Genomic DNA, 25,059 nt, shown 5'->3' with positions numbered 1-25,059 from the left:
AGGAAAGGTGTGGGGTTCCCTGTCGGCTCGTGTCCCAGACAAATAGTTTTTGGTGGGATGACTTTTTTGGCTTCCAGAGGCTCAAGTCGTTGGGAACCTTGGGGATTCGGAAAGCCGGCGATAGCTGAGGTGGATTGGTCCAAATCGCCGAAATTGTGCCTTGTCAGATAGCGACTATCTTAAACCATAAATGGTCCCTTGCTTTGCCATGAGGTGAAGACTCTGAAGAGGCATAGGTCATCTCCATTTGAGCCACCGTCAACCTCAAGGTATTCATGGCTAGGCTTGCAAAGCTTGTAGGCGGTTGGGGACGGGACATGTCCAGGACCAGACCGTTATGGACGCTAGACCTGTTTGTCCTTGATCTCCTGTCGGTAGGCCGCTAGCACATGTCATTGTTCCGTCCAACGTCCACCATGTGCTGATTGAAAAGGGCAGACGGCGGACCAGCGGGACACCTGATGAGGGAGGGGCCGGCACGACGGGTAAAGACAGACATAAGATTTTGAGATGAATACCTCCGTACCTACTCTAGACTGTACCGCAGCTAGTACCTTGGTTGTCTTAGCTTAGGTAAGGCGGCCGCTTGAATGCTGAACCGGCGGTTAAAAGAGTTGGGGAACATCACAATAGTAGTTCTGACGGAGTGGTGACTGGCGCGCCTGGCACATGTAAAGTATACTGCGTAAAGGCGTCTACCGGTACCTACCTTAGGTACCTACCTTAAGGAAGGTAGCTCAAGGTGCTTGAACTTGTCCAGACTTGTAAGTCTGTTGACTGTCTCCCTGACATCCCAAAGGCATGTGGAGGTGGGGCAGAGAATGTTCCCCTCCTCCTCCTTCAATGCGGTCACTTTGCGCTGCTCGAGAAAACATGTGGTCAGAGCCAGGACCAGCGCTCCTCCCCAGCGATTCAGATTCAACCCGCTGCTTCTGTCTCGGAGCCCCCCGCCTCCATTTACTGTACGTACTCCATGCCTGCCTTACTCCAGTGCTTGGGCGGAACGTAAAGTGTCGAGTATCTCTTCCAAATCGCATCCATTCTCTGGACTTTCTCTCATTTTCGAGGTACTACAACATTAGACATTCTAAATTTCTCGATGCCGAATGCCCTTCATGGATTACCTAAGGCAATCTTGGGCATGGCTACCTTAGAGTGGACGTTGGTCCGAGATACTAAGGCAGACCAGGGTACCCGTGCATGTCCATGTGGCAGGGGTTCTTATCGATAACAGACCATGGTCGAAAGGCTGACTAACATCTCTACCCGGTACGTCCGCCTGGGGTCTGTCTGAGCTCCGCGTCGGTACCTGTCGCCCGACGGCGAGGAGTTCGCAACCTTGATCGCACGACATTCGTCAAGCATATCGCACGTAACCGCGGAACCATCTTCGATATTTCCGCCTGTCGCCTGTTGTTTGCCGATATACCATATACGACAAGCTTTCCCGCCAGTGCCGAAACGACCAGCGCCTCGGTCACTGGCGCATCTCCTTGCTGCCATAGAGAGTGACCTTGAGCCTGCTGCCATTCCGACAATGCCCTCTCGCCGAGAACCACCCTCCCTCTCAGTTCGCTTGCCGGCGGGCAATGCGCAACCCGAGCTTCCTCCCATATCCGCCCTTTTCCTCATCGACTTTGACGTGAAAGCTGGCTATACCATTGTTTGGAAACAATCCGCTACCGGAATCGAACTCGAGGGCCTCGTCGAGTATAAGAGCTTGCCATCCGGTCTGCATACTGTCCCCGACGACTTGATATACTTTGTACACGAAGGAGAGCATGCGGGTCTCAGCGCTTTCATCAACACTCCATGCGATGAGGAGGAGGCGCGACATGCGCGCATGATTGCTGTCGGCGTCTTGGTCCCCCTCAGTTACGGCCGCCTGGGCCGCGCCTGGAGGCATGCCGAAGGATTAAAGGACATTGCATCGTAAGTTTTCACTTGTTGGAACAGGACAGGAACATTGTTGCTGACCATATATCAGAAAATTGGCCCAAGATCGCAAAAACACTACTCTTCTTGATGACTATTGGGAGAACAACAAGGCCAAGGAAGGGGCTGAACAAGAACGACCGCCGATGGAGTCCCCTTCAATCAGTTTCAGCTCTCAAGCCGCTCAACCAAAAAAGCCGAATCATAACCGCAATCGCTCTGCATCAGATGGAGCTTCCCTGCTGCCTACCGGGCATCGACTTTCACCATACCACCCAGCATGGAGCCTGACGACGTTGTTGGACACATTCGGGCCACTCATATTCCCCATCCACAGAGCAGCTCTGCTGAGGAGGCGCATATTAATATCGTGCCATGCACCGGTACGAGAGATTTGCAACTTTGGTACGTTGACTCGGAATCTATCTTGTAGCCTATCCACTGACACCCGGTCAAGTGTACAATATTTCTGTTCTATCAAATATTCCCCAGACAGTGGCCGACTTATTGGCTCCGACATCGTCCTCTCAACGTCTGAGACCGCTCTTCACAATTGGAGTCCACGACATCCCCTTCTTGATGGAAGACTTTGAGGCTTCAAAGCGCCGGAAAGTCGATAGCAATGACGACCTGGCGGACGAGGCGGGCTCTGGTTGGGTTGCTTGCACGACTGACAGTATCCTCGCCATGAAGGACACCCTGTGGGACATGCTCATCACCATGCCGCCACCGTATGCTCCCAACGCCAAGGAAAAGGCCTGGCCAACTGTGGAATGTCCCCGCGGTACGCCTGTCAAGGCAACACAGCGCGACCTGAGGCGGTTCCGTGCCTTGAAGGCTGGCTTGGCTAGGCTGTCACCAACGACGCCGAAGCCGATGACGGCTGAGAGCCCCCGATCGGAAACTTCAACGAGTTTCAAGCTGACCACTGGCGCCTTCCCGGCTTCGAGTGTCGAAGGCGACGAAGCTCTGGACAAGATTGTTGAGCCATCAAGTTGGACAGCTTTGGCCTACAGTGGCTTTATGTGGTGGGCGAGCGCCGGTGAACAAGCACGGAGCGAGGAACAAGAGGAGGCGGCCCACGATGTAGCGCTGCTGGCGGACCTGGGTCTAGCGCCCCACACTCCGAGCATGTCAAAACCCAATGCGAGACCCCGGTCATCGGCATCCGGTGGCATGGCAGACTCGACTGGGTCCCTTGTTTCCCGGCCGGCCGCTGGGTCCGTGATCGATGAAGCAACGACGGAGCTCGCCGTGATTGCGTACTTTCATCGGTTGACAGCGCAAATGCTGACGGTCATGGCTGATGTGGTGGAGAGTTCGGATGATCGCTACGAAGACGAGGACGATGAAGACGATGCCGATGATGTTCCTCTGAGGACTAACAGCGAGTCGGATCGAAGCTCAGTACGAGTTGGCAGCGATGCGCTCGAGAGCATGGGACTCGACGTGTGGAACGCGCACGATGCAGAGTTTGTCAAGGAGCTCATGAGCAAGTACTATGACCGAAGGCCCTATATTGAGGGCAAAGGTGTCGAGGTTTGCGGCGTCCGGGTTTGCTAAGGTTCAGGTTCAGGTTGCTTGCGAGAGTCTCGATCTCGTTGCTTTCCCTTCACTTGTAAACACCATCTCGTCCCTGCCTCTACGGAGGGACGACTTTATTTTTCCAGATATGGCACTCTGGATGGGCGTAATAACAGTGCTGTGTCTCTTTACCGTCTCAAAACTTGTCAAGGGCGTTTGGTCATCACTTTTCCTATTGGGCGAGCGCGTGGAAACGTCTCTTGTATATGTCATGGACTTTCTAGAAGGCCAACAGAATAGTTTCATCCGATATCAAGAGCAACTGCAGCAGGGTCCTCTGTGACAATCGCAACTCGAGCACAAGATTTTGGTGCTCAAATGCCCAGAGACGAAGACCTGTTTCCGAGGCAACCTTGACACTACCGCAGGGGAAATTCTACCTACGGCATACTCTGTAGAAATCGAGGTGGAATAGGCCGGCAGGAACGAGAACCGCATGGGTTGTTAGCGTAGGTTTTTTAGTAGGGCTGACCTGGATCACCCAAGCTGGGGGAGCGCACACTGTCGAAATGGTCAAAATGAGGGGTGAGGTGAGGGGCAGTGGGAGAATAGGGGCGGGTGCGGATATCGTAGTGGGATGTTTGGCTTCTGGATCTTTCCACGATATTACCGAATAGGCTAACTAACAAGTGCCCGAGGCATAACCTGGAAGGTATCACAAACAACAGTGTTCCCGTCCGGATCAACTGAACCTGGAAGACTTGGCCGATAATTTGCCGGGTTACTACATTTCGGATATATATGGTGTATCACAGGTATTGTTGTATTAAGGTACCTTCTTGGCCGAGCTGGATTCAAGAGGAGAGGAGAGGAATACAGAGGGACAGCAAGCCAGGAACCCCGCCCTCGGCGGACTGCCAGCGGAAAGACATGCCATAAAGAAGCTTGGCGCTCCCTTGCAGGCAATGTACAGGGAGATGCAGTGGGATGTGTTGTGCTTCCTTGGCCCCTCATCGAAATTAGCTTCTCATCTTCAGTTGTGTCCAGTCCGGCCGACAGGCATCAATCAGACTGTGAGGTGTCTAAAATTGTTCGCTGTCCAGCTGTCCAGATGCCCACAGACCAAGAGTTGACCCCACTTGTTGTTGTGCACGAGACTCACTGAGGTGCGCACATCAGCGACCGACTTTTGGCCCTGGGGGGTTGCGATTAGAGGAAACTGGCCGAGAGGGACCTACCTAGTAAAAATAATAGTGACTGGGAAGGAGACAGGGAACGAAAAAAAAAAAAAAAAGCCCACCGACACCGACAGACACCACCTGCCACCGCCGAGTCTTTCTGTTCTTGCGGTGCTGTGATAGCCCCTCAGCCTTGCACCACCACCTTGTCTCTTTCCCTCTCCCGCTCATTTCGCTCCCACACTTGATCCCTCTTCACCGACCGCTTTTGCAAATAACCCAGGCCGACCGACGATCGCTTCGAGCACTTGCACACTTCACCTCGCCTGGATTTGCATTTCGACTTCACCTCGGCACAACAACCCACGAACCCCTCGTCTCCGACCAAAGTACTCCTCGCGTGTGTGTGTGTGTGTGTGTACAATCTCCCAACCAACCCGACATCCGCTGCCTCATTCGGTCTGCCTACCTTACGGATACGTTGTACCGATAACTTACCTCATTACTTATCATCTATCGATCCGAACCGGGCCATGAGTTCTCGGTAGCTTCCACGTCGCCGCTTTTACCCCAAGCAAGAATGCTGAGTGCACAGCTTGGAGGGCTGCCAGGATTATAGCAGCATTTCGATACCGACAAGAAAAAAATAAACTAGTCTTCGTCTACGGTTTCTCACAATAACCTTCTCTTGATCACCATTTCTACAACCCGCTACCTCTCTTCGGGGGCAAACACCGTCTTGAACATGGACGCTCAGGTACGTTTGCAGCGCCTCTTTTTGCGATTTACCCTGCTGCTTTCTGGCTGGGCTTGGGCTGCCTCAAAATCGTTGGCCTTGTGCCCCGCCATTCCGACCTCCATCATCACCCCTCCTCCTCTTCCCTCCTCCCACCAACGCCCGCTGCCTCCATGGTCTGACCGCCGCCGCCGGCCTTCACTCCGGTGACTCAAGCCTGACCACGGAGACGGGAGCTCTCAAAATGTTATCCCCAAGAGCAGAATGGATCTCGTCGCACATGGACCAGAGCTGACCCCACCTGTCGCACAGATTGAGAACGCCGTCGAGGCCGCGTTCAACGTCGGTAGCGACCAAAACCTCAAGCAACAAGCTTTCGACTACCTGAACCAGCTGCGAGCCGACCCCCAAGGCTGGCAGGTCTGCACCACCCTCTTCACCAGATCACAACGCCCTTCCGAGGTCGTCCGCCTCTTCTGCTTGGAAGTTGTTAATTATGCGATTTACACACAAGGCCTCGACCGCAACAGCCTCTCGTGGCTAAAGGACAACCTCCTCGAATACGTCCGCAATATCTACGGCCAGAACCTGCAAGACCAGATCGACCCCTCCCACCTGCAGAATAAGCTCTCGCAGACCCTTACCTACCTCTTCGTCTTCCTCTACAACGATGGCTGGGAGTCCTTCATCGACGACTTTTTGGCCATTGCCAGCAGCCCCAATAACACGGCCGGTGTCGTTCTCTACTTGCGAATCATTGGCTCTGTCCACGACGAGATTGCCGACATGCTGTTGACGCGCAATAGCAACGACGCGAAGCGCAACACCGACTTGAAGGATCAGCTGCGAGAGCGTGACGTCCAGAAGATTGCGCAGTCATGGAAGGACTTGCTGGCGCAGTACTCGGGCCAGAGCGATGTCATTGTTGAGATGATTCTCAAGGTCATTGGCAAATGGATCAGCTGGATGGATATTTCCTTGATTGTGAACCAGGAAATGCTCAACCTCTTGCTCCCTGTCGTTGGACGGACAAATCGGTCTGGCAGCGAGGACAAAGTCCGGGACGCCGCCATTGACACTCTCACCGAGATTGTGGGCAAGAAGATGAGGGGCCCCGAGAAGATGGAACTCATCTCGTTCCTCAACCTGCGCGATATCGTGGCTCAGCTCATCGCCAGCGCCCCTCTGAGCGAGCTCAAGTCTACGCCCCAATACGATACCGATCTTGCCGAAGCTGTCGCTAAGCTCGTTAACACCGTCATGGCTGATATTGTGCGCGCGCTCGAGGACGGCCAGGCTAGCGAAGACACCAGAGCGAAGTCCGAGCAACATCTTCACGATTTCCTCCCCTTCCTTCTCCGATTCTTCTCTGACGAGTACGACGAGGTTTGCTCGACAGTCATCCCCTCTCTGACCGACCTCCTTACCCTCCTGCGAAAGGTCGGCGCCAACCTGCCGGCTTCTTACAAGGAGATGCTTCCTCCTATTCTTAACGCCATTATTATGAAGATGCGCTACGACGAGACCTCTAACTGGGGTGACGAAGACGAACAAACGGATGAGGCCGAGTTCCAGGAGCTGCGGAAGCGGTTGCAAGTCCTCCAAAAGACTGTTGCTGCTGTGGACCAAGAGCTTTACATCGATGTTCTCAGCAACCTCGTTTCACAGACCTTCACAACGCTTGAACAGCAAGGGTCCCAGATGGACTGGAGAGATTTGGATCTTGCGCTCCACGAGATGTATCTGTTTGGCGAACTCGCGCTGCCTAACCAAGGGCTGGGCACCAAGAGCCAGCCCTCAAGCACAGCAACAGAACGGCTGACCATCATGGTGACCAAGATGGTCGAGTCCGGTAAGTCACTTCCCTTCATATTTACTCGAGCCAAGTGCCTAACAGTTTTACAGGAATTGCAAACTTCCCCCACCCCGCGATTCTGCTCCAGTACATGGAGATCTGTGTCCGGTACTGGCAAGTATTTGATGCCCGCCAAGAGTACATCCCTCAAGTCCTCGAGAACTTTGTGCGGCTGGTTCACCACGACCATGTGCGCATCAAGACACGATCCTGGTACCTTTTCCAGAGATTTGTCAAATTCCTCAGAGCCCAGGTCGGCAATGTGGCAGAAACTGTCATCCAATCCATCAGTGACCTCCTGCCGATCAAGGCTGAGGTATCAGAAAGTAACGGAGACGATGACATGTCGTCAGATGAGTCTGATCACTCTGCGGATGCCCTGTTCACAAGCCAGCTTTACTTGTTTGAGGCCATTGGCTGCATTGCGTCGACTGGAAGCACACCAGCAGACAAACAGGCATACTATGCCCGCCTTGTGTTGAATCCTTTGTTCAGTGACATGGAATCCCATCTGCCAAAAGCAAAGGCGAACGATGCCCAGGCCATTCTCCAAATACATCACATCATCCTGGCGCTTGGCCGCCTCGCCCATGGCTTCTCTGACTGGCAGCCCGGCAGCACCTCGGTCCAGAACCGGCCTCCCCCGGACAAGCTTGTGTCTGATGAATTCTCGAGAGCCGCCGAAGCCATCTTGATTGCCCTGAGCGAGTTGAACAACTCCACCGACATTCGCACTGCTTGCCGAGCATCCTTCTCTAAGTTGCTAGGCGTCCTCGGATCCGCTGTGCTGCCGCAGCTTCCTCAGTGGATTGAAGGATTCCTGTCCCAAAGCTCTTCCAAGGATGAGATGGCTATTTTCCTGCGACTCCTTGACCAGATTGTCTTTGGCTTCAAAACGGAGATTTACAATGTCTTGAACATGCTTCTCACTCCCTTGCTGCAGAGAATCTTTGCCGGCCTGTCCGAACCAGTCACTGGTACAGACGACGAGATCCAGCTTGGCGAGTTGCGGAGGGAATACCTGTCCTTCCTGCTGGTTATCCTGAACAACGAACTGCAGTCCGTTTTCATCAGCGAGGCCAACCAGGGTTTCTTCGAGTCGCTCATCAACTCTGTCATTACCCTCGGCAGGACTCTCGTAGCAGAGAACATTGGGCCCAGCCGATTGGCCTTTAGCGTTTTGGCACGCATGGTTGTTGTCTGGGGCGGACCTGACTGCGCAAAGATTGCTGAGAACCCGGAGGCGCCCAGCGGTTCCCCGAACCCGACCATCCCGGGCTTCGACCGCTTCATGATTGACCGCTTCCACCCGCTCTGCTGGGAAGTCTTCCAGGACCCCAACTTTAGGCCGCAGAACGACGCTCAGAGCAAGCAGGTCCTCAACGAGATCGCCGGCCTCGAGCAGGCCATCTACCTCAAGACGGGAGAGATGTTTATCCAGCACCTACAGTCCTCCCTGTTCCCGCACTTGGGTATCGACGGATCCGACTTTTTGAGGTCCATGTCAACGTCTACGGATAGGAAGGGATTCTCGAGTTACCTGCAGGGGCTTCTGAAGAGCCGCAGGTAGATAGAGGGAGATGGGAGATGGTGTGTAAGGCATGGATGGCAATGGTCAGAAGGGTGTGCGGTATGAGGGGGCTTGGTATGTTGTGGAAAACGCATTGTTAAAAGCGTATGAATGGAAAGGGGGAGGGTTCATTGACAGGGGGTGGAAGGGCAATTAGGAATCTTCTCTCTCGCTCTTTCTCTCTTCCCTTCCTTCTCTTATCTTGGCCACTTTTCTTTGTTTAACATATCCACTGGCCGCATCGCCTTGGAGTTTTGAGGGAGGCATTAGAAATGAAACGACACAAATGACAAAAAGAAAGATTATGTTCTCACTCGCTGTGTGTGTGTGTGTGTGTGTGTGTGTGTGTGTGTGTTTGCCAGGTATGATATTGATAATGTCTCGTGTCCAGACTTGTAGAGGTCACTTCATCATCGTCTGATATTGTCTTCCGTCGAGGAAGAGGAGGATACGACTGTGATCGTGTTTTTCGCCTTCCCTTTGCTGCGATGCCACTGTCGCCACGAACGTTTGGAGTGTTTGTTTGAGTTTGGTGGCTTAACTTGACAGTGTGTCTCTTTGACGTTCTCATGTGGGAGACCTTTGGAGAGTTTGGACTTGCTGGTAAGTTCGACTTCGAGAATGGGGTTCTCGTGATTTGGGGACAGGTGTTGAATCTCGGTGAAGTACGACAGTAGAGAAGGACGTTGAGTCCTGCATTCAGCTTGAAATTGGGATCCAGGGAAGGGGGGATTGTGTTGTGTGGATGTTGAGTTCCTAGGGTAGTCTTTCTTGTGACCATGGTTCTTGGGCTTTCAACCTCCTCCCTTTCTCTCTAGGTTCTCACGGGCGGGAGGTACGAAGAGAGGGAACCAGTAGCGAAAGGCGGGCAAACTTAGCAGATGCCATATTGCCCCGCGATTTGTTTATTCCCCATTGCTGCTCATTCTCAATAAGTTGGGACCCAGGCCATCCAGCTTCCTCTTTTCTCTTCTCTGAAACACCGTCGAAAGTAAGACGAGAAGCGACCAGCGAACCTGGTACCATCGGATCGCGAGACGGGATCTCGATGTGCAACTAAGAGGACTCGTATAAAGTCCATCACTGAAAACAATCACACAGCCGTTGGTACTCCTACTCTTTAGAAATCAAAGGCACTTTTCTGCTTGATTAGTCTTACCCCAGGTGTGCCAAGCTAGATAGATAGTATATGGTATCCAGGATGTAACTGGGCTGGGAAATAAAGCCCATGAATCTGGGCGGCGTTTTTTTATCCCGTCCCTGTATTATTGAAGCGAGGTGTTTACCAGGAGTAACATGGGGACATTGAACAGCCCTATGCTGTCTTAAGCCTTCATGGGGTTGTGGGAGGGATGGCTGGATTGCTTGTTCTCGTTGTGAGTTTATTAAGAATAGAGTATACCTTTCATCTATTGGTTTGGGTTGAAGGTTCTTTCTTGTATGGCAACTTGGTATACATGTAAGAGAGAGAGAAGGGGGGGGGGGGGGGGGAACTCCTCGATACCGTCTCCCACTCTCTTCATGATATTTTCACCTCCTGGGTGGAAGGAGCTGGCCACAGCATGTTCACTAGACCTTTGCAAGTTTGCATCGTATGAATCCCAACTACTTAGAAGGACGAGAGACTGTAACTCATCTCACACGAATCATCGTTGAGCGAGCAACTCCCCCAAGCTACGAGTCCATGTAATTCAGGAAGCGTGTTTCAGGCTCACCTTTTGAGCAATACTTAGCCCCCCCCCCCCCACCCTTCTAAAGCTCTATAGCGTAGACACCTGGCATCTTGGTACCCTGAAATTAGAGAACCGCAAACCATTCCCCCCCCCCCCTCCCAGGCGTACGTCTAATCATTCTGGTGTATCGCGTCTTGCTACCTCGACCAACGACATGAGACTAGTCGACGCTCTAGCTCTCACCCAATGATCCCTTCAATCAAGGCCTTTAGGTGAACAAGGGACCTTGTTTCAAGAACTTGAAGCAGTCACTCCGCTTTGGCATGTGGCTTTACTGAGAATAAAACAAACGAACATTCGTACCAAGGACCAAGGTATGATGGGAACTTTGTATTAAGTGAAGACGAGATGGTTTACGTGCAGGACTGACTACAATCACCCCGAGTCCAAGTTTCTTCGAATTTCGTCGGAAATACTCCGTAGCGCTTGCCTATTTGGCACGACATCCACCCGACCTCAATTAGTAAAGAACACGAACGAGAAACACATCTGGATTATTTGACCCAAAAAACTCTCGGATTTATAAGCATCAGCTATAACGTTACGAGGAAGAAGAGAAAATGGGCCCAAGAAGACCAAACCCCTCATCTCAAGGCTAGGATGAACCGCGGTTAGTAGGGGAAGGGGGGGACGGTGGGAACAGGAGGGGTCCGCCGCCCAACTGTCAATTCAACCCCGCTATTCATGTCAACTCAAGGCCAACTTTCTTCAGCAGACGGACGCGGCCGACCAAGCTTCTCGGTCGTGTTATGGCATAAAGATTGAGACGGAATTCGCGACCCAAAGCCACCACAGCGCTTTCTGGTACACGAGCTTTGAGTGAACGAGTTGTGGTTGACACCGGAAGTTACCCGCTTTGCAAAAATCATGAGCCACCCCGTCAACATAGCGTCCACCGGCTGAGTAAAAGAGTAGTTATAGCTTCGTCGAAACTTCGGCTGAAGAACCAGACAATACAACTCAATCCCACCTCACGAGACGGGGTCTGTAGGCCGGCTCGACAAATCTATCCGTACCCCAAAGAGCGGTGACATGTTCAAATGCCACCAAAGAAAAAGTGACAAAGAGTCGGTAACTTACACACACCCCTGACCGGCCCGCACCGCCTTCGATTGCTTTCGCTGTATCGGTGTATCCCCCCACAAGGCCCGGCACCTAAACTGGGGTGCAGGGGGCAGAAAAGAAAAAGACGGCCCTCCTTCCAAGTTCTAATGCCGAGGCAAATGCCTGCATATCTTCAGCAATGCGTTTTGCCGCAGTGGATTCGATTTTCCAAGGCTTTTGCTCCTCCGTCTCGGACGAGCTGCGCGGCCTGGAGGCGCGGGAGGCCTTTGGCCGTAAACTGATTCTAGGCCCAAGAAAACGGGATTCCCAGCGGGAGTGCCTAGCCAAATCCACACGATGTGCGCAACCCTTTCCGCAACGGAATTTGAATGGGACGGACCACAGATATAGATCCACACGTTTGCTGTCGAAGGGCCCCCCTCCCCGAGTGGTCGGTCGTTCCATATGTAGGGCCTGGCTCGCAAGTAAAGTACAGGCTTCTGCGTTCCTCTGCAATCATCCAATCGAGTGAATCGTCGAATCGTCGAGCCTGAACCCGTCACGAACAGCATCTTCACCCGTGAAATACAAGTCTGCGGCAGATCAGATACCTACCGAGAGAAAGTCGTCAGCAATCATAACCTTAAGATGACTCCCCGTTATCCCGGCCGACAGGATGTCGACCCGACACCTCTGGCCCAGCCGCTGAGCTTCCCCTTCTCGACGGCCGTCGCCCCGAACCGCCTCATGAAGGGCGCCATGTCAGAGCATGTGTGCACATGGGATGTCGCCAACCCCTCCAAGCGCGGCGCTCCCACCGAAGAGTTCCTGAACCTCTACCGCAACTGGGGTACCGGCCGCTGGGGCGTCCTCCTCACGGGCAACGTAATGATCGACCCGGCCCACCTCGAGGCACCCGGAAACCCAGCCATCTCCCTTGAGCACCAGCCCGTCGAGGGTGAAGAGCGCTTCGAGACTTGGCGCCGCATAGCTGCGGCGGGTAAGGCCGGAGGCTCTCTCCTCCTCGCACAAGTCGGCCACCCGGGACGTCAGGTCGTCAGCGCCATCCAGTCGGACCCTGTCTCCGCCTCGGATGTCCAGCTGGTGACGGACTTTGGGGGCATGACGTTCGCCAAGCCGCATGCGGCGACGTTGGAGGAGATCAAGAAGCTCACCGAAGGCTTCGTGCACTGCGCCGAGTACCTCGAAAAGGCCGGATTCGACGGCCTCCAGCTCCACGGCGCACACGGCTATCTGATGGCGCAGTTCCTCTCGCAGACGACAAACAAGCGGACGGACGAGTACGGCGGTTCGCTGAGGAACCGAGCTCGATTCATTACCGACGTCGCCGACAGTATCCGCGCGCGGACGGGCCCCGGGTTCGTCATGGGCATCAAGATCAACAGCGTCGAGTTCCAGGAGTCCGGATTCACGACCGATGAAGCTGCAGAGCTGTGCCAGCTCTTGGAGGAGCACAAGTTTGACTTTGTCGAGCTGAGCGGCGGGACGTACGAGAGCTCTGGGTGGCACCACAAGAGAGAGAGCACAAGAGCCCGTGAGGCCTTCTTCCTCGACTTCGCGGAGAAGATCGTGCCTCATGTGAGCAAGACCAGGACCTACGTCACGGGTGGCGTCCGCTCAGTCGGCGCCATGGTTGATATCTTGCAGGCTGGACTCGATGGCGTGGGCATCGGGCGGCCTGCTTGTGCGGAGCCGAGGTTGCCCAAGGACATTTTCGAGAACGGTGTCAAGAGTTGTGTCAAGCCTCTGCTCGACGAGCAGGACTTTGGTCTTGGAGTCGCCATGGCGGGATCGCAGATGCTGCAGATGGGCCACAACGAGGAGCCCATGGACCCGTCAGATCAGAAGGCGACAGAAGGCTTGGTGAAGGACCTCACGGCTTGGAAAGCTCGAGTGGCTGAAAGCAAAGGGCAGCTGTACGGGTTCGCCAGGCTGGAGTCGGCTCCCGTGTTCCCGTATGGCGGCAATGCTGCCCCGGCAAGATTGTGATTGGAGTCTCGGTCGTCATGAGTATCCCGTCGTTGCCTGTTCATATACGAGAGGGATATCAGAGTTCGTGCTACCGGGTACTGTCTTGGTTTCTACCGAGACATGGTATGATTGAGCTTTGTGATCTGCTGTGAAGACACGGCGGTGTGTGTAAAGTACCTATTTAGACAATGTCTCCTCAGACCCGCTGATAGGCAAGAGCCAAGGGGCTCTGAGAAGAAATTTTCGCTATGGCAAATCGCCAACAAGAAATCTGCCACTCTGGAAAACGTCTTCAAACACAAATTGGACCCTGAGACGCGATTCTAGATGCTATCGAGAGCCGTATGACGGAGAAACAGACGTGGACCCCTTGCGTATGGTTCACCTGAGTCTTCCCAAGTGAACCATGGCTCGACAGTGCAGAATTTGGTTAGTGACCAGACCTCTAGAGTATCATGTCCAACTGAGTACGCGGAACCCCGGGGCTTCGACTGGCGTGGAACTGTCTGTAAGCCAGAAGGCTCTCACTTGTTCGGTCTCGCTTTGCAACCTGGTGCATGTGCTCAAAGAGATGCACATGGAGGGTTGAGAAATGCAATAGGTACGGCAGGCCGTTTGATAGTACAGAGTGACGTGGACAGAGGAAGAATGGAAGTGTATAAGACACCGCATACGAGAATGTTCGCCGCTCGGTCTCTTCGCACCTCCTTTAGTCGTGTGTACCTGAGCAGAATAGAGTAAACAGCTCGTGAATCTTGACTCCGGAAGCGCCCCTGAAGTCAGCATACACTACTTAGAGTGTATGTAGATTGAAACTCTGAGATCGGTAGCAGTGGCACACACATGGCTCCTGAACAGCTTTCCTGACAATTACGGTGCTGAGAGCATTACTCCTTTCGGAATTTTGCGGGGTCAGAGGTGGGTTCGAAAAATTGCCCGAGATTAGCTCTTCGTATGGCCGGATTGCTCCTCTCTTTTTACCTTCACCCACGAGAAAGTTCGAAGTAGCGTATTGGACGGATTTATAGAGAACTGGGCCTGATTTCCACTTGCCTAGAAGAGAGATAGGCCTTCCACGACTCGAAATAGCATATTTAAACCATCTCGATCTTAAGTTGTCGCACCGGTTCCGATGAAGAAGAGGATAGTGATAGGCAACCGGTATGAAGATCCGAGAAGATTGGCTGCATGATCTCCGAGTTGATGTGGCGCCGAGCGTCTGGTGAAGCGGAGCGGCATGGTTCATCTGACTCGACAGATCCATGGATGATCGGAAGTTTTGAGAAAACAACCAGATGATCAGCAGGAACAGGTTTCTACTGTTTGCGTTCGTACGCGACGGAGTTCCACGACACATTCAATCTGTGAGTGTGACGCTTTCCACCGACAGTCTGGTAAGCGGACAATGCTCTTCATGCGCCAAACATGTCGAGGGACGCCTCTTCTTGCACACTACTGCCCGTCTAGCACATGGCGGCGATGGCGCTCGCCTGGAAATTGCGCTTCCTATTGGAAAGTGGTCATCCTGCTGGCCTAGTGATCGATCAAGATGCGGGAAAACAAGGTATGGCCCGGTGGCGTGTGGCAGTGTGGCCAAATTGCAGTCGACCCGATGAGGCCGCTGGGGCGCCGGAGGTAGGAAGAGAGTAGCTAGAGCCGAACCCAAGTTTGCAATGGTGTGGCCCCGGTGTGCTCGACCTTGGCCGTGTATGTTCATAGGGTGGCCGTACTGAGTCGCGGCTGGTTAAGGTTATCATTGCTCCTAGAATCCTATTCTGTCAAACAAACCTGGCTTTTGTTTCCAGTGGCCCTCTCACGGAAAGTAGCCGCGGAGGTCGAAATCATGCCCATAATCAAGCACTTTCGGCCGACCATCGGTCAGTGCCCACTACGCCGTATAATCTGTAGGTACTCGTACGGATAGAGCAGGGCATATGCGACGTCATAAGGGTTGATGCAGCATGGGAGTGCGGGTTGAGGGAGCATCAGACGATCTTGTGCATCCACCGTGGTGAAACGCGCGAAGGCCAGCTCGTTAGAGCCCTTGGCCTGCGTGCCTGCGTGCCTCGTGGGGCCTGCTGAGATACCGCTGATGATAAGCAACAAGGATGTTTCGATTATGCAATTTGCAAAAGGTTGGACTGTCGAGACTCGAGCCAAATCATTCTGTGTAGCCATACCGGGGTATTTGCTCATTACGTCGAAGAAGCCGTTGCACAATGTCGCTATTGGGCGTCGCGCAAGTCCCATCATGTGATTGAAGCACGAGCACACATTCAATAGAAAGAGCCAGTAGTGCCGCGACTTTTGGATGAGGCGGCGTCCAGACACCACTGCCAAGACATTGTGGCATATAGGTTGTCAGTCGGTGGTGGCTGGTCCAAGGAAGAGAAGGGACGTCGAGGCTAAGCCGGTTCGAGCGGCATTATGAAGTGCCGGGGCGGTCTGCAGAGAGGATTTTGGAGATTAAGATTGGCTTTCTGAGCTTGAAAACACACGGGCAGTGGTCCGTGATTCTGACGTGTTGACAATGCTGATCTGCTGCGTAGCGACGCTGGATGAAGCCGCGGAGATTTTGGGTGACAGTGGACGACCATGGAGGGGCACAGGGATTGACAGGGGAAAAGAGGCTTGGAGATCCAGAGGGGGGCGGTTCGAATGCGACTAGGGTCTGTTTACCCAATGTCAATCCCTGTAGGCCTTACTGCGTTCATATCGCCTGTCGATTCTCGAGTCGGTATCCGTATTTCGAGTCCTGTGTGAGGGCCTGCTTTGGAGTCTGGCGTTCCCGACTCCCGCGGCTCCGTACATCCTGTGTATGCTGTGTGGGTGTTATCATGTCGTGGGCTGTGGGCCGTGGTGTGGTCGTGTTGGGTGACAGTATTCTCCTCTATGAAAAATACGGGGATGATTTGCCGTGTGGCCCACTGAATAGCGATGGATACTCTCAAAGTGGCTCTCCTTTGAGTGACAGCCATCAGCAGGAAATTAGACCGCCATGGAGCTGGAGGGGAGTTGTTCGTGGAAGGGAAAAAGATTGACGACTCCTGGACTGAAAGGGGGAAGTTGTGAACATCATTTGCGCTTTCTGATCTTACGAGTACGTACCTGTCAGCGATGAACCCAGCACGTGCCAGGTACGTATCTACATACAGGATCTGTACGTACTCAGGTGGAAGGACGTTGAAATGTTTTGGGAAACAAAAATGCCCACAGCTTCCGCAGATTGTTCCTGCATTAGTTCAAGAAACCAGATGTTTGTGCTACTCCCCTCGAGTTATGCCTGCTTTGTGCAACTACTACACTACGGTACCTTACCCCTGGCTAAACTGTCAGACTTTCTTTTCAAAATGTTCAGGGTCAATTAACAAAGGGTGAGGGGCAAAGCACAGGTGCAGGCCACAGGGCACAAGGCACAACAAGGCTTTGCCAAGGGAAACCGGTACCCCTGTCTTCTGGCCCGAGGATGTCTCTTTCTCTCCTCTTTTGGCGGAGAACCCTGTTCCTCGTCTTCTCTCTGTGTTGTTGGCGTCTCTCTCTTCTCTTCTATTCTCTGTTCAGCTTCTGTCATGGCAGTGTCACTGTCTTCTACCGCTAACGCTGACACTGCTGCACCTCTCATCGAGTCCTCCCTCCTTTGGTGAGATGATCATCCTTCACCTCCACATTTCGGTGCATTCCCGCTGCCCATCATCTCTCTCAGCTGGGCGGTTTCGCTGCCTCAGCGCTCAGCTCTTCCGCTCCTTTGTGCCATTTGGCTCTGAATAATCTCAAGGCGACTAATGCCGCGGGATGTCTCTCCCTACGGAACATTCTCTCTCTCCCTATCTAAGGGTATGAAGTCGGTCTCCTGGTTTCAACCACAGCAACGTGGTCTCGCTCGCTCCCGCATTCCTCAGGCAAACCTTTTCTTAACCTCCTCTTCCTCCGATCTCTCGTCTCACTCTCACCCGTGCTGCCCTGGCTGCATCTCGGAGACTGACGACCACTTTGTCCAGCCGACGAGACAGGGTAAGGCGAGGCGACTGAGCGAAATAACGACGGCCTGGATCTGCGAAACTACGGCCACTTAGTCACGCAAGTACCGAGTACGGCAGCAAATCCTTCGGCTCGCACAGCTTTACACCTTTGCCAGCTGTACCGCGTACAAAGTCTCACCGAACCATCCACTTGCCCAATCAGACATTCTATCCCTGTGACCATGAAATGTGCCACTTTTTGGCTCGCTTTCAAACATTGTTCCATGGTCCTTGATTGATTGACTCGTGCTGGGCAACCTTGCCTCCCAGGATTCTCGGGATCAGAGGAGGCACAGAGCGTTGACCAACTCTCAAGAGGGCCCGAGATTGGCGAACCCGACCATGAACAGCCACTTTTACTCTTTCACTCTTTTCACCGCCAGTGTGCAAACGCTCATATGGTTGATAGCCATTCACCCATTGACAGATTGTCCAGCTGGACGTTCAATAGACGCCCAGCACCTGTCATATGGTGCTAGCGTCAGCGGCTTTTCTCCTGCAAGTGTGTGGATGTCTGCCTCTTTCCTCTCATTCTCTTCTTTTCGTTGGCGCAAGTGGCCAGCGTACAATAAGTCGAGAGCGAGATTGCTGTGCTTCATTGCTCAACACGAACGGGGAAATTGAAAGAGGCGCCAGAGATCCAATGAAGCTTAACGGGGCCGGCGCACAACTCCAGCGGCTACCATTAAGCAATGGCGTCCTATCCGGTCGTGTTCTCGACCCTCAATAAGCGCTCACAACTCATCTCTCTCTCTCCTGACCATAGGCTCCCACAGGCTACAGCCATGCGAGAGACCACATACTGCAGTCCAGCAAATAAGGTGGCAACGGCGTTTTCCCTCATGTTCTGCCACTAATGTAGCGCTATGCAGATGGGATCTAACCCCGGCCTAGAGTCCCAGCGGAAAGGCCGGGGTGAAAAACAAGGGTTCGTTGGCCGGCCTGGTCTGTACGGGCCAATTCGCCCAGGTGCTCTTTTGGTGCCATCCAACCTCTCCACCAAACCCCTGGATTAGCGTTCATGGGGCTGGATGTTAGCAGGCGTTGTGTAATTTCCCACTCTGTGTGCCTCGTTCCATGTCGCTCACTCACTCTCACTTGCTGTTGCCGTTCATGGGCGCCGTTGGCGGAGTGCCTAGCGGAGGAAACGGGAGGGGACCTGACTGACTCTCTCTCACACACACACCTTGTTCTCACTCTCATTCTCACTCGCCCATTCATACCGGGGAGAGGGGCCGTTTGAGTAAAGGACTCGCACTTGTCCAACATGGCCTATTAATATGCTGCCGTCCTCCACGTTTGCCTTCAAACCTCTTCTTGCTCCTCCCTCTTCAGCCAAACAAGCCTCATCAATCTCAAGCATCCGCTTTTGACTCAACTTTGACTTCGGTCGTCCATTCTTTACCAAAGCTCTCTGCTTAAAAACACTCGCTCTCTTAATCCAACCAAACCAACAACTTCGTTTTCACGAAAACCCAACCCCCAACAAATCTATTCAAAATGCGTTACGCTGCTGTCGCCCTTGCCGTCGCTGGTGCCGTCATGGCCACCGCTGACGAGCCCGCCTCCACCGTCTTCTCCACCAAGTACTTCACCATCACCTCCTGCGCTCCCGAGGTCACCAACTGCCCTGCCCGCAGCACCGTCGTCTCCTCCAGCGTCGTGGCCGTTCCCACCACCCCCGCCGTCTCCGTCACCGAGTCCGGCGTCAAGCCCACCGCCACCGCTCCCGTCGTCGTCGTTCCTCCCCCCTCCGGCGGCAACAGCACCGCTCCCCCCTCCGTCCCCGCGGTCCCCAAGCCCACCACCGAGAGCGGTGCTAAGCCCGTCCCCGTCACCACCGGCGGCGTTGCTCCCTCCGTCTCTGCCCCCGCCACCCTGGCCACCAGCGCCGCTGCCTCCGTCTGCGGTGGAAGCTCCGTCAAGACCATCTCTACCAGCGTCACCACCGTCATCCCCACCGTCATCTACGAGACCGTCCAGATCCCTTGCCCTACCCCCAGCAAGCCCTCTGCGACTATCCCTGGTGTCCCTACCGGTGGCAACGGAACGTGAGTACTACCAATATCAAAGATGAAGACAAAAAAACCAAGATGCTAACTCTCCGAATCAGTGCTGTTCCCCCCACCAAGACTCCCGTCACTGCCGGTGCCGCTGGCCTGACCGGCTCCGCCATCCTGGCCGCCGTCGCCGGTGTTGCCGCCTTTGCCTTCGCATAAATTCCTTACTCTTCTGGACATCTCTTCTGAGGAAAAGCCAACCAAGGCTACGGCAGTTTACGATCAAATCTAACGGGTGTTCTTTTTGCTGGGGAGTCTTAAGAGGAAATGTAAAAAAGAGCCCTTTCTTCTCTTTGTACATTGTATCTTAACGGAATGCAAAAACAATACCATTTGTACCTAATCTTCTAATTGTATTTGGGGGACGTATGGGATGAGCGCAGATGAAGTAACCTTGCGATTGAGACAATCGAGCGCGAGGGACTTTGGTTTGGCTTATTCCCGACGACCTGGCTTTAACGACGAAGTGTTTGGGGAAAACATATCTTTACCAAGAGTGATTATTCGCGACGTGACATTCGCTGCTCAGAGCGGTTGGTGAGAGTGATATCGAAGAGGGGGTGAAGTGATGTTCCTCAAGTGAGGTGACATCCGCCTTACAGCGACCTTCCCCGGACCTTTTTCAAAACGCCTCACAATTGGGAAATTAGACGGCAACTATCCGCAATGATCATTACCCTTCCCCCATCTGCGGACGACTCCGACGGCACCGAAATCCATCAGCTCAGACCATTCTATGCGTACGGGAAGTACATACACACCGAATCGAAATAACCATCAGCAGACAAAATAAGCAACCAATCGAAACGGAATCGAACGAACCACTGTCACTTCGGATGACTTTTTTTTCGGCCAAGACTTGAGGACGTGGACGGGTCTATGCAAGGAACAAGGAGGATCGGCCCTGTCAAATGATCTTGTCCACGCACCCCTGGGCCCTCCTCTCACCTCTCACCATCTCAGTGTGTGTCTCTCTCGCACAGGCACAGGCACAGGCACAGGGGGTGCAAAAGAACAACGGCCCTTACGGTTTACCTCACAGGATCAACTTTGAGGGACTTTCGGGAGATTACGATTTGGACGAACGGGTGACCGCGATTGGTCGGACGGTACCCCGGTCGCAATTTGGACGAAACGCTCGGCTCCGCCCAATGGGATGAACGGCTTCCCCGACGACTTCTCTCCCACTCTTTCCTGCAGCCTGCACAATTGTTCGGGTTTCCTTTCGTTGTGCACATCATAGCAGAATCTGCAATCAAGGTTCACCGAGGGAACGGCGAAGATGAGAGGAGGGGAGGGAAGGGGATTACAACACATCCCATCCATGCGCTGGGGGAAGTTTCGCAAAAGAGTCAGCCTGGCGCGCGCCAGAAAAGGAAGGCGAATCGATGAGAGAGAGAGAGAGAGAGAGAGTCTGGGTGTTCTGGACCGTATCCCATGATTCCATTTGATCACCTCCCAAGGATGCGAGGCGCAGTTCCGCCTTGGATTTCGGAGGTTATTTTCTATCCTTCTTTTTTAGGTCATTTTTGAACATTGGAGAACCTGTGGGTTCGCCTTCCTCGTTCATGCAAAGCTGCAAATCTCCTTCCATTTCGGCCTTTCGTCATGCTGCGGGTATCCGTACTTTATGATGTATTCGTACGGACACCTCTGCGGATCGCCGGATACATCGTTTCTGCAATGTTCCCGGGAGTCTGGGGAGATGAAATGAAGAGCTTTTTGGGTGAGCTGTGGGGGACCATTTCTCGGTCTCTTCCGAGAGGGGGGCTTCGTCACCATTGATCGACAGTGCCGGCCTTTTGGTTGTCGTTGCTGTCGTGATGCTGGCTGGTTATGGGATACTGTCGGTGTCTTGGGGCATTGGATGGTGTGTGTTTGGTCTTTTGCAGTCTTGTCGCTTCTACTTGATAGCTCACTGTCGTATCACGTTGCTGAGCCGTGATACGGTAAGAAATTTCGGTATGAGGGGCGTTTCTTTCTTCCTCGAGGTGAGACTTGTGACGGTCAAGATGATGTCTACATCGTGGATCGAGGGTCGCTCTTTCATTCGTTCGAACAACTCCATTCAATTTGTCTATAGTACTCCGAGTCTTCATTTCGAAACGCAAAGTTGACGGTTAGAAAGACAATTGTCTCTCCGTCATCTCTCCTCACAGTCCAAGGTGGCCTTCCAGTAGCTCTAATTCCTGCTCACCGGCATCAAAATCCTAGGTGTTGTCGCCTTAGCAGATATCAAGGTGATTGCTTGCAGGGAAAACGACCGACATTGGTTCCCGAAATGAATGGTAGTTCCCCTCTGAAGCCGTATCGAAAGAAATGCCCCCCCGGCAACTCTACTGTTACAATTGACGATGCGGAAATATTCATCCTTACCAGCGGATACTTTGTCTCCCGTGGGCAGCCTCAGCGGCGTCTCACATGATGAGGCGATTTCGAATGTGCGAAGTTCATATTCATGTTATTCCTCGATTCAGCATGAAAGTCAGCAACGCAATATACGTTGCACGGTATCTCGGCATTACATATCATGGACCAATGACCAAGAAGTTCCCTCCCCTCTCAGCCTGGGCGGCAAATACGACACCGCTTTTCACCGTCCCCTCCTCTGCGAACGCTAAAAATGGTCTGCCGGTGCCGCAATGCGGCGTACAGTTGCTATTCTCTTTTAATTCATTCGAATCCTAGACCACTGGCATCGGTGTCGATTCGTCGCCATTTTGGATCTCAAGCATTACCACGTGAAGAGGCCATCGGTCGCTGAACGATCCCTTAGGCTTACTAGCCCATCAAAGTCAATGCGAAGAGAGTGTCTTCCCGAAGAATGTCATGCAAAACGGTTTTGCCATGTGCTTCAGGGGAAGAGGGTTCTCCTTCCTGATTGCCGAGTTCTAATAGAAACAATTTTCCATTGCAAGCCTCTTTAATCAACTTCAAACCGTGGCATTTGACCATCCGAATCGTCAACCTCTGCGGTTTCTCGAAATTGGAAAAGGATCTTTGAAGTACATCTTGCTCTTAATCTTAGAAATGGTCGCTCTTTCTTGAAACAAGGAAACTTTGGCAGAATGGACATGTTTGATGTAGAATACCATTCACCCAGCAGGGCTGCGGTTTGGGCCAAACGACTCGCGACTCATGTCTGCCAAGTCCATTTACAGTGCTGGGCCTAAAGATAGCTTCAGCCTCAAAGGCTGTAAATGTGCATATTTGTCGCGTTGTGTGGCCATTGTATAGCATAAGTGCCGACTTATTCGCAGTAACGCTAATATCCCATTGTAAGTGAGCGACAATGCTCTTGTTTTGCAAACGCTTAGTTTCAAGTATACTCTGAAGCCGTATCGTTCAATTAGCGCCTGCTTATAATTATAATAATAATAATAATAATTATTCCCTTCCCATCCTCTGGTTCATCTCTCTCGGCTACGTCCGATGCTTGCGCCAAGGGTTCGTATCGAGCACGGCCGAGGTCGAGAGCTACTTAGGGTACTGCGTATAAGTGGGATCAAATGTCACACAGCCGCGGTCATTTTGCGGGCGAAAGTGCGGTGGGAAAGTTGGCATTCCTTGCTTTTCCACCTGAGCAAGATCGCGTCACTTACACCGCCGTCTCCTTAAGCCACTTGCTGTACTTCAACTTTCAAAAATAATTGAAGCCATTCACACAATCTGCGCCATAGCGATGAATTGCTACAGTGCCATTCGAATAGGGAATAGACGGTGGCGTCCAGGACAATGTCAGAGATGGGTGCTTAAACGACAGCCTCCGACCAAAAGTAGTTGTTTGTCGAGAACCTTACCGTTTCGGAGACGGCTCCACTTACGTTGGTCCGGGACGGCGGTTCGAACACGGGCCGAGAGGGGGTACTCGATCGTCGGCAGGGTCCACTTTGCGGCCGTCAAGGTGCCCTGCCGCATTAAGCGGCCACAACCGGCATATTACAGCGGCCAGGCAATTGGTTTGGCTTTTTCATCATGTAAGGCATCGCAATGATGGAAAGAGCGAGGTGCTCTGCAGTCACAGTTCTTCAAGGCTCGACGAAGCCGTTGGCTGTTCTCTAACAGGCAAGGTTCCACCTCCATTTTTCTTTTTTGAAGTCGGGAGTTGGCTAGGATGAAATCCCAGGTAAACGCTACACTTTTGTTGGCTCTGATAGCGTGATTCGACCGTTCTTCGATCGAGCCTTGGCGTTCGGCGTCAAGCAGAACATCGGAGCTTACGTTGCCACGGCCCAATCCAACGCCGATGCCGACTCCGAGCGCTGGGGCCCGACGGACGGGGACAGATGGCTGAGCCGACAGCAAAAAGTGCAACAAGTCCAAAGATCATCCACTTCAGGTACTGGGTATCGTCAGCGACCGAAATTCAGCCAAGAGTCTTCAGCCCTGATACGTTAATCGTCGATGACACATCGACTCTTCAAGCCTCTTGACTTCATCAGCAAGGTAGAAATGCAGGCAAGGTAGTTTGCAAGCGCCCCAGCCCTACAGCCTCGAAATCATCCGACGTCCGTTATCAGAACCGCCAACCGGGAAAGCCACGCGCATCATCCCATCAGTTTTTCTCTTACCGAACACGTCGTCTCGACCCATCGTCATCGAATATAGGTAGATAAACCTGTCATCCCGCCTCACTGGAACGGACGTTAGCTTACCTTAGCCCGTGAAGGTCTCCACTCATTCCGCTCGCACTCGGCACGCACAGACCAAGCTTGTCCTACCTCCGACCGCCGATTTCTCCACTTATTTTCCTTCCTTCTTCCACTGAGCTGAGAGATTGGAGCTCAAGGCCGGCCCCACTCCCGCACTCGCTTAATTCCAGCTAAGCAAGCTAAGACAACCAAACAGCCAAACCCGCGATGATCGATTCCCAGCCAGGCGTGCCAGACAACCAGCCAAGCCTCTCTTCTTACCTCCGTCCGTCGTCCCCTCCCCTCGTTGCTGGGCGTGAAGCCTGATATGGAGTCACAGAGGGTAAGCATACCAAGGAACGGGGAACTGAGAACTGCCCTATGCCGTTTGCGCCAACCAACCAGGTTATCTGGAATCAGCCTCCTGTTTGATTCTCCGTCCACATCAACCAGCATCCTCCCTTGGCAGCCTACCTAGTCAAGCCACCCGCCCGATGCGAGATGTCTCTGCCCTCCCGTCGATGCGGATGCGAGAGAAAATCTCAGGTGCCGCCATTCCCATTCCCCCACGTCTACCTACGCCTCTTTTTCTTCCTTTTCCTCCACTTTAGCCTACATGAGCTTATTCTTGATCACTCCAAAGTCTAAGAGAATGCGAGAGATAACCTTGTGCCTGGTATCCGTTCACTAGTGAGTGGTGACGACTTATCCTGTTCTTTCGTTCGTTCACGGTTGGGGCTCCCGCTCAGCCCAGTAGCCCGGTCTAGCGAAGTAGAGCGAAA

At 53.1% G+C, this 25,059-nt stretch overlaps 6 protein-coding genes across 6 annotated transcripts; 5 read left to right on the top strand and 1 right to left on the bottom strand.

Annotated features, from left to right (window-relative positions):
- Positions 1-1,537: 1,537 nt before the first annotated feature.
- CTAM01_09217 (uncharacterized protein) lies at positions 1,538-3,498 on the top strand (the record flags this gene model as incomplete). The annotated part of the gene is made up of 3 exons (XM_060525236.1): positions 1,538-1,932; positions 1,988-2,340; positions 2,393-3,498. 3 exons carry the CDS (start codon positions 1,538-1,540, stop codon positions 3,496-3,498), a joined length of 1,854 nt encoding a protein of 617 aa, XP_060380180.1.
- Positions 3,499-5,637: 2,139 nt separating this feature from the next.
- On the top strand, positions 5,638-8,798 carry CTAM01_09216 (exportin 1-like protein; the record flags this gene model as incomplete). The annotated part of the gene is made up of 2 exons (XM_060525235.1): positions 5,638-7,225; positions 7,279-8,798. 2 exons carry the CDS (start codon positions 5,638-5,640, stop codon positions 8,796-8,798), a joined length of 3,108 nt encoding a protein of 1,035 aa, XP_060380179.1.
- Positions 8,799-12,223: 3,425 nt separating this feature from the next.
- CTAM01_09215 (NADH:flavin oxidoreductase/NADH oxidase) lies at positions 12,224-13,585 on the top strand (the record flags this gene model as incomplete). Its single annotated transcript, XM_060525234.1, has 1 exon — positions 12,224-13,585. One exon carries the CDS (start codon positions 12,224-12,226, stop codon positions 13,583-13,585), a length of 1,362 nt encoding a protein of 453 aa, XP_060380178.1.
- Positions 13,586-15,445: 1,860 nt separating this feature from the next.
- CTAM01_09214 (uncharacterized protein) lies at positions 15,446-16,144 on the bottom strand (the record flags this gene model as incomplete). The annotated part of the gene is made up of 2 exons (XM_060525233.1): positions 15,446-15,900; positions 16,066-16,144. Coding segments are annotated over 2 exons (534 nt in total), but the record flags the coding sequence as incomplete, so codon positions are not given.
- A 2,942-nt stretch (positions 16,145-19,086) lies between these two features.
- On the top strand, positions 19,087-19,805 carry CTAM01_09213 (GPI anchored serine-rich protein; the record flags this gene model as incomplete). The annotated part of the gene is made up of 2 exons (XM_060525232.1): positions 19,087-19,637; positions 19,700-19,805. The coding sequence occupies 2 exons, from the start codon at positions 19,087-19,089 to the stop codon at positions 19,803-19,805; spliced, it is 657 nt and encodes a 218-aa protein (XP_060380176.1).
- Positions 19,806-21,469: 1,664 nt separating this feature from the next.
- On the top strand, positions 21,470-21,763 carry CTAM01_09212 (uncharacterized protein; the record flags this gene model as incomplete). Its single annotated transcript, XM_060525231.1, has 1 exon — positions 21,470-21,763. The coding sequence occupies one exon, from the start codon at positions 21,470-21,472 to the stop codon at positions 21,761-21,763; it is 294 nt and encodes a 97-aa protein (XP_060380175.1).
- Positions 21,764-25,059: the final 3,296 nt, after the last annotated feature.

Source organism: Colletotrichum tamarilloi, assembly GCF_030869305.1.
Source record: "Colletotrichum tamarilloi strain Tom-12 chromosome Unknown Scaffold_35.1, whole genome shotgun sequence".
Classification (NCBI taxonomy): Eukaryota; Fungi; Ascomycota; class Sordariomycetes; order Glomerellales; family Glomerellaceae; genus Colletotrichum; species Colletotrichum tamarilloi.
This window is presented reverse-complemented; position numbering and strand designations above follow the sequence as displayed.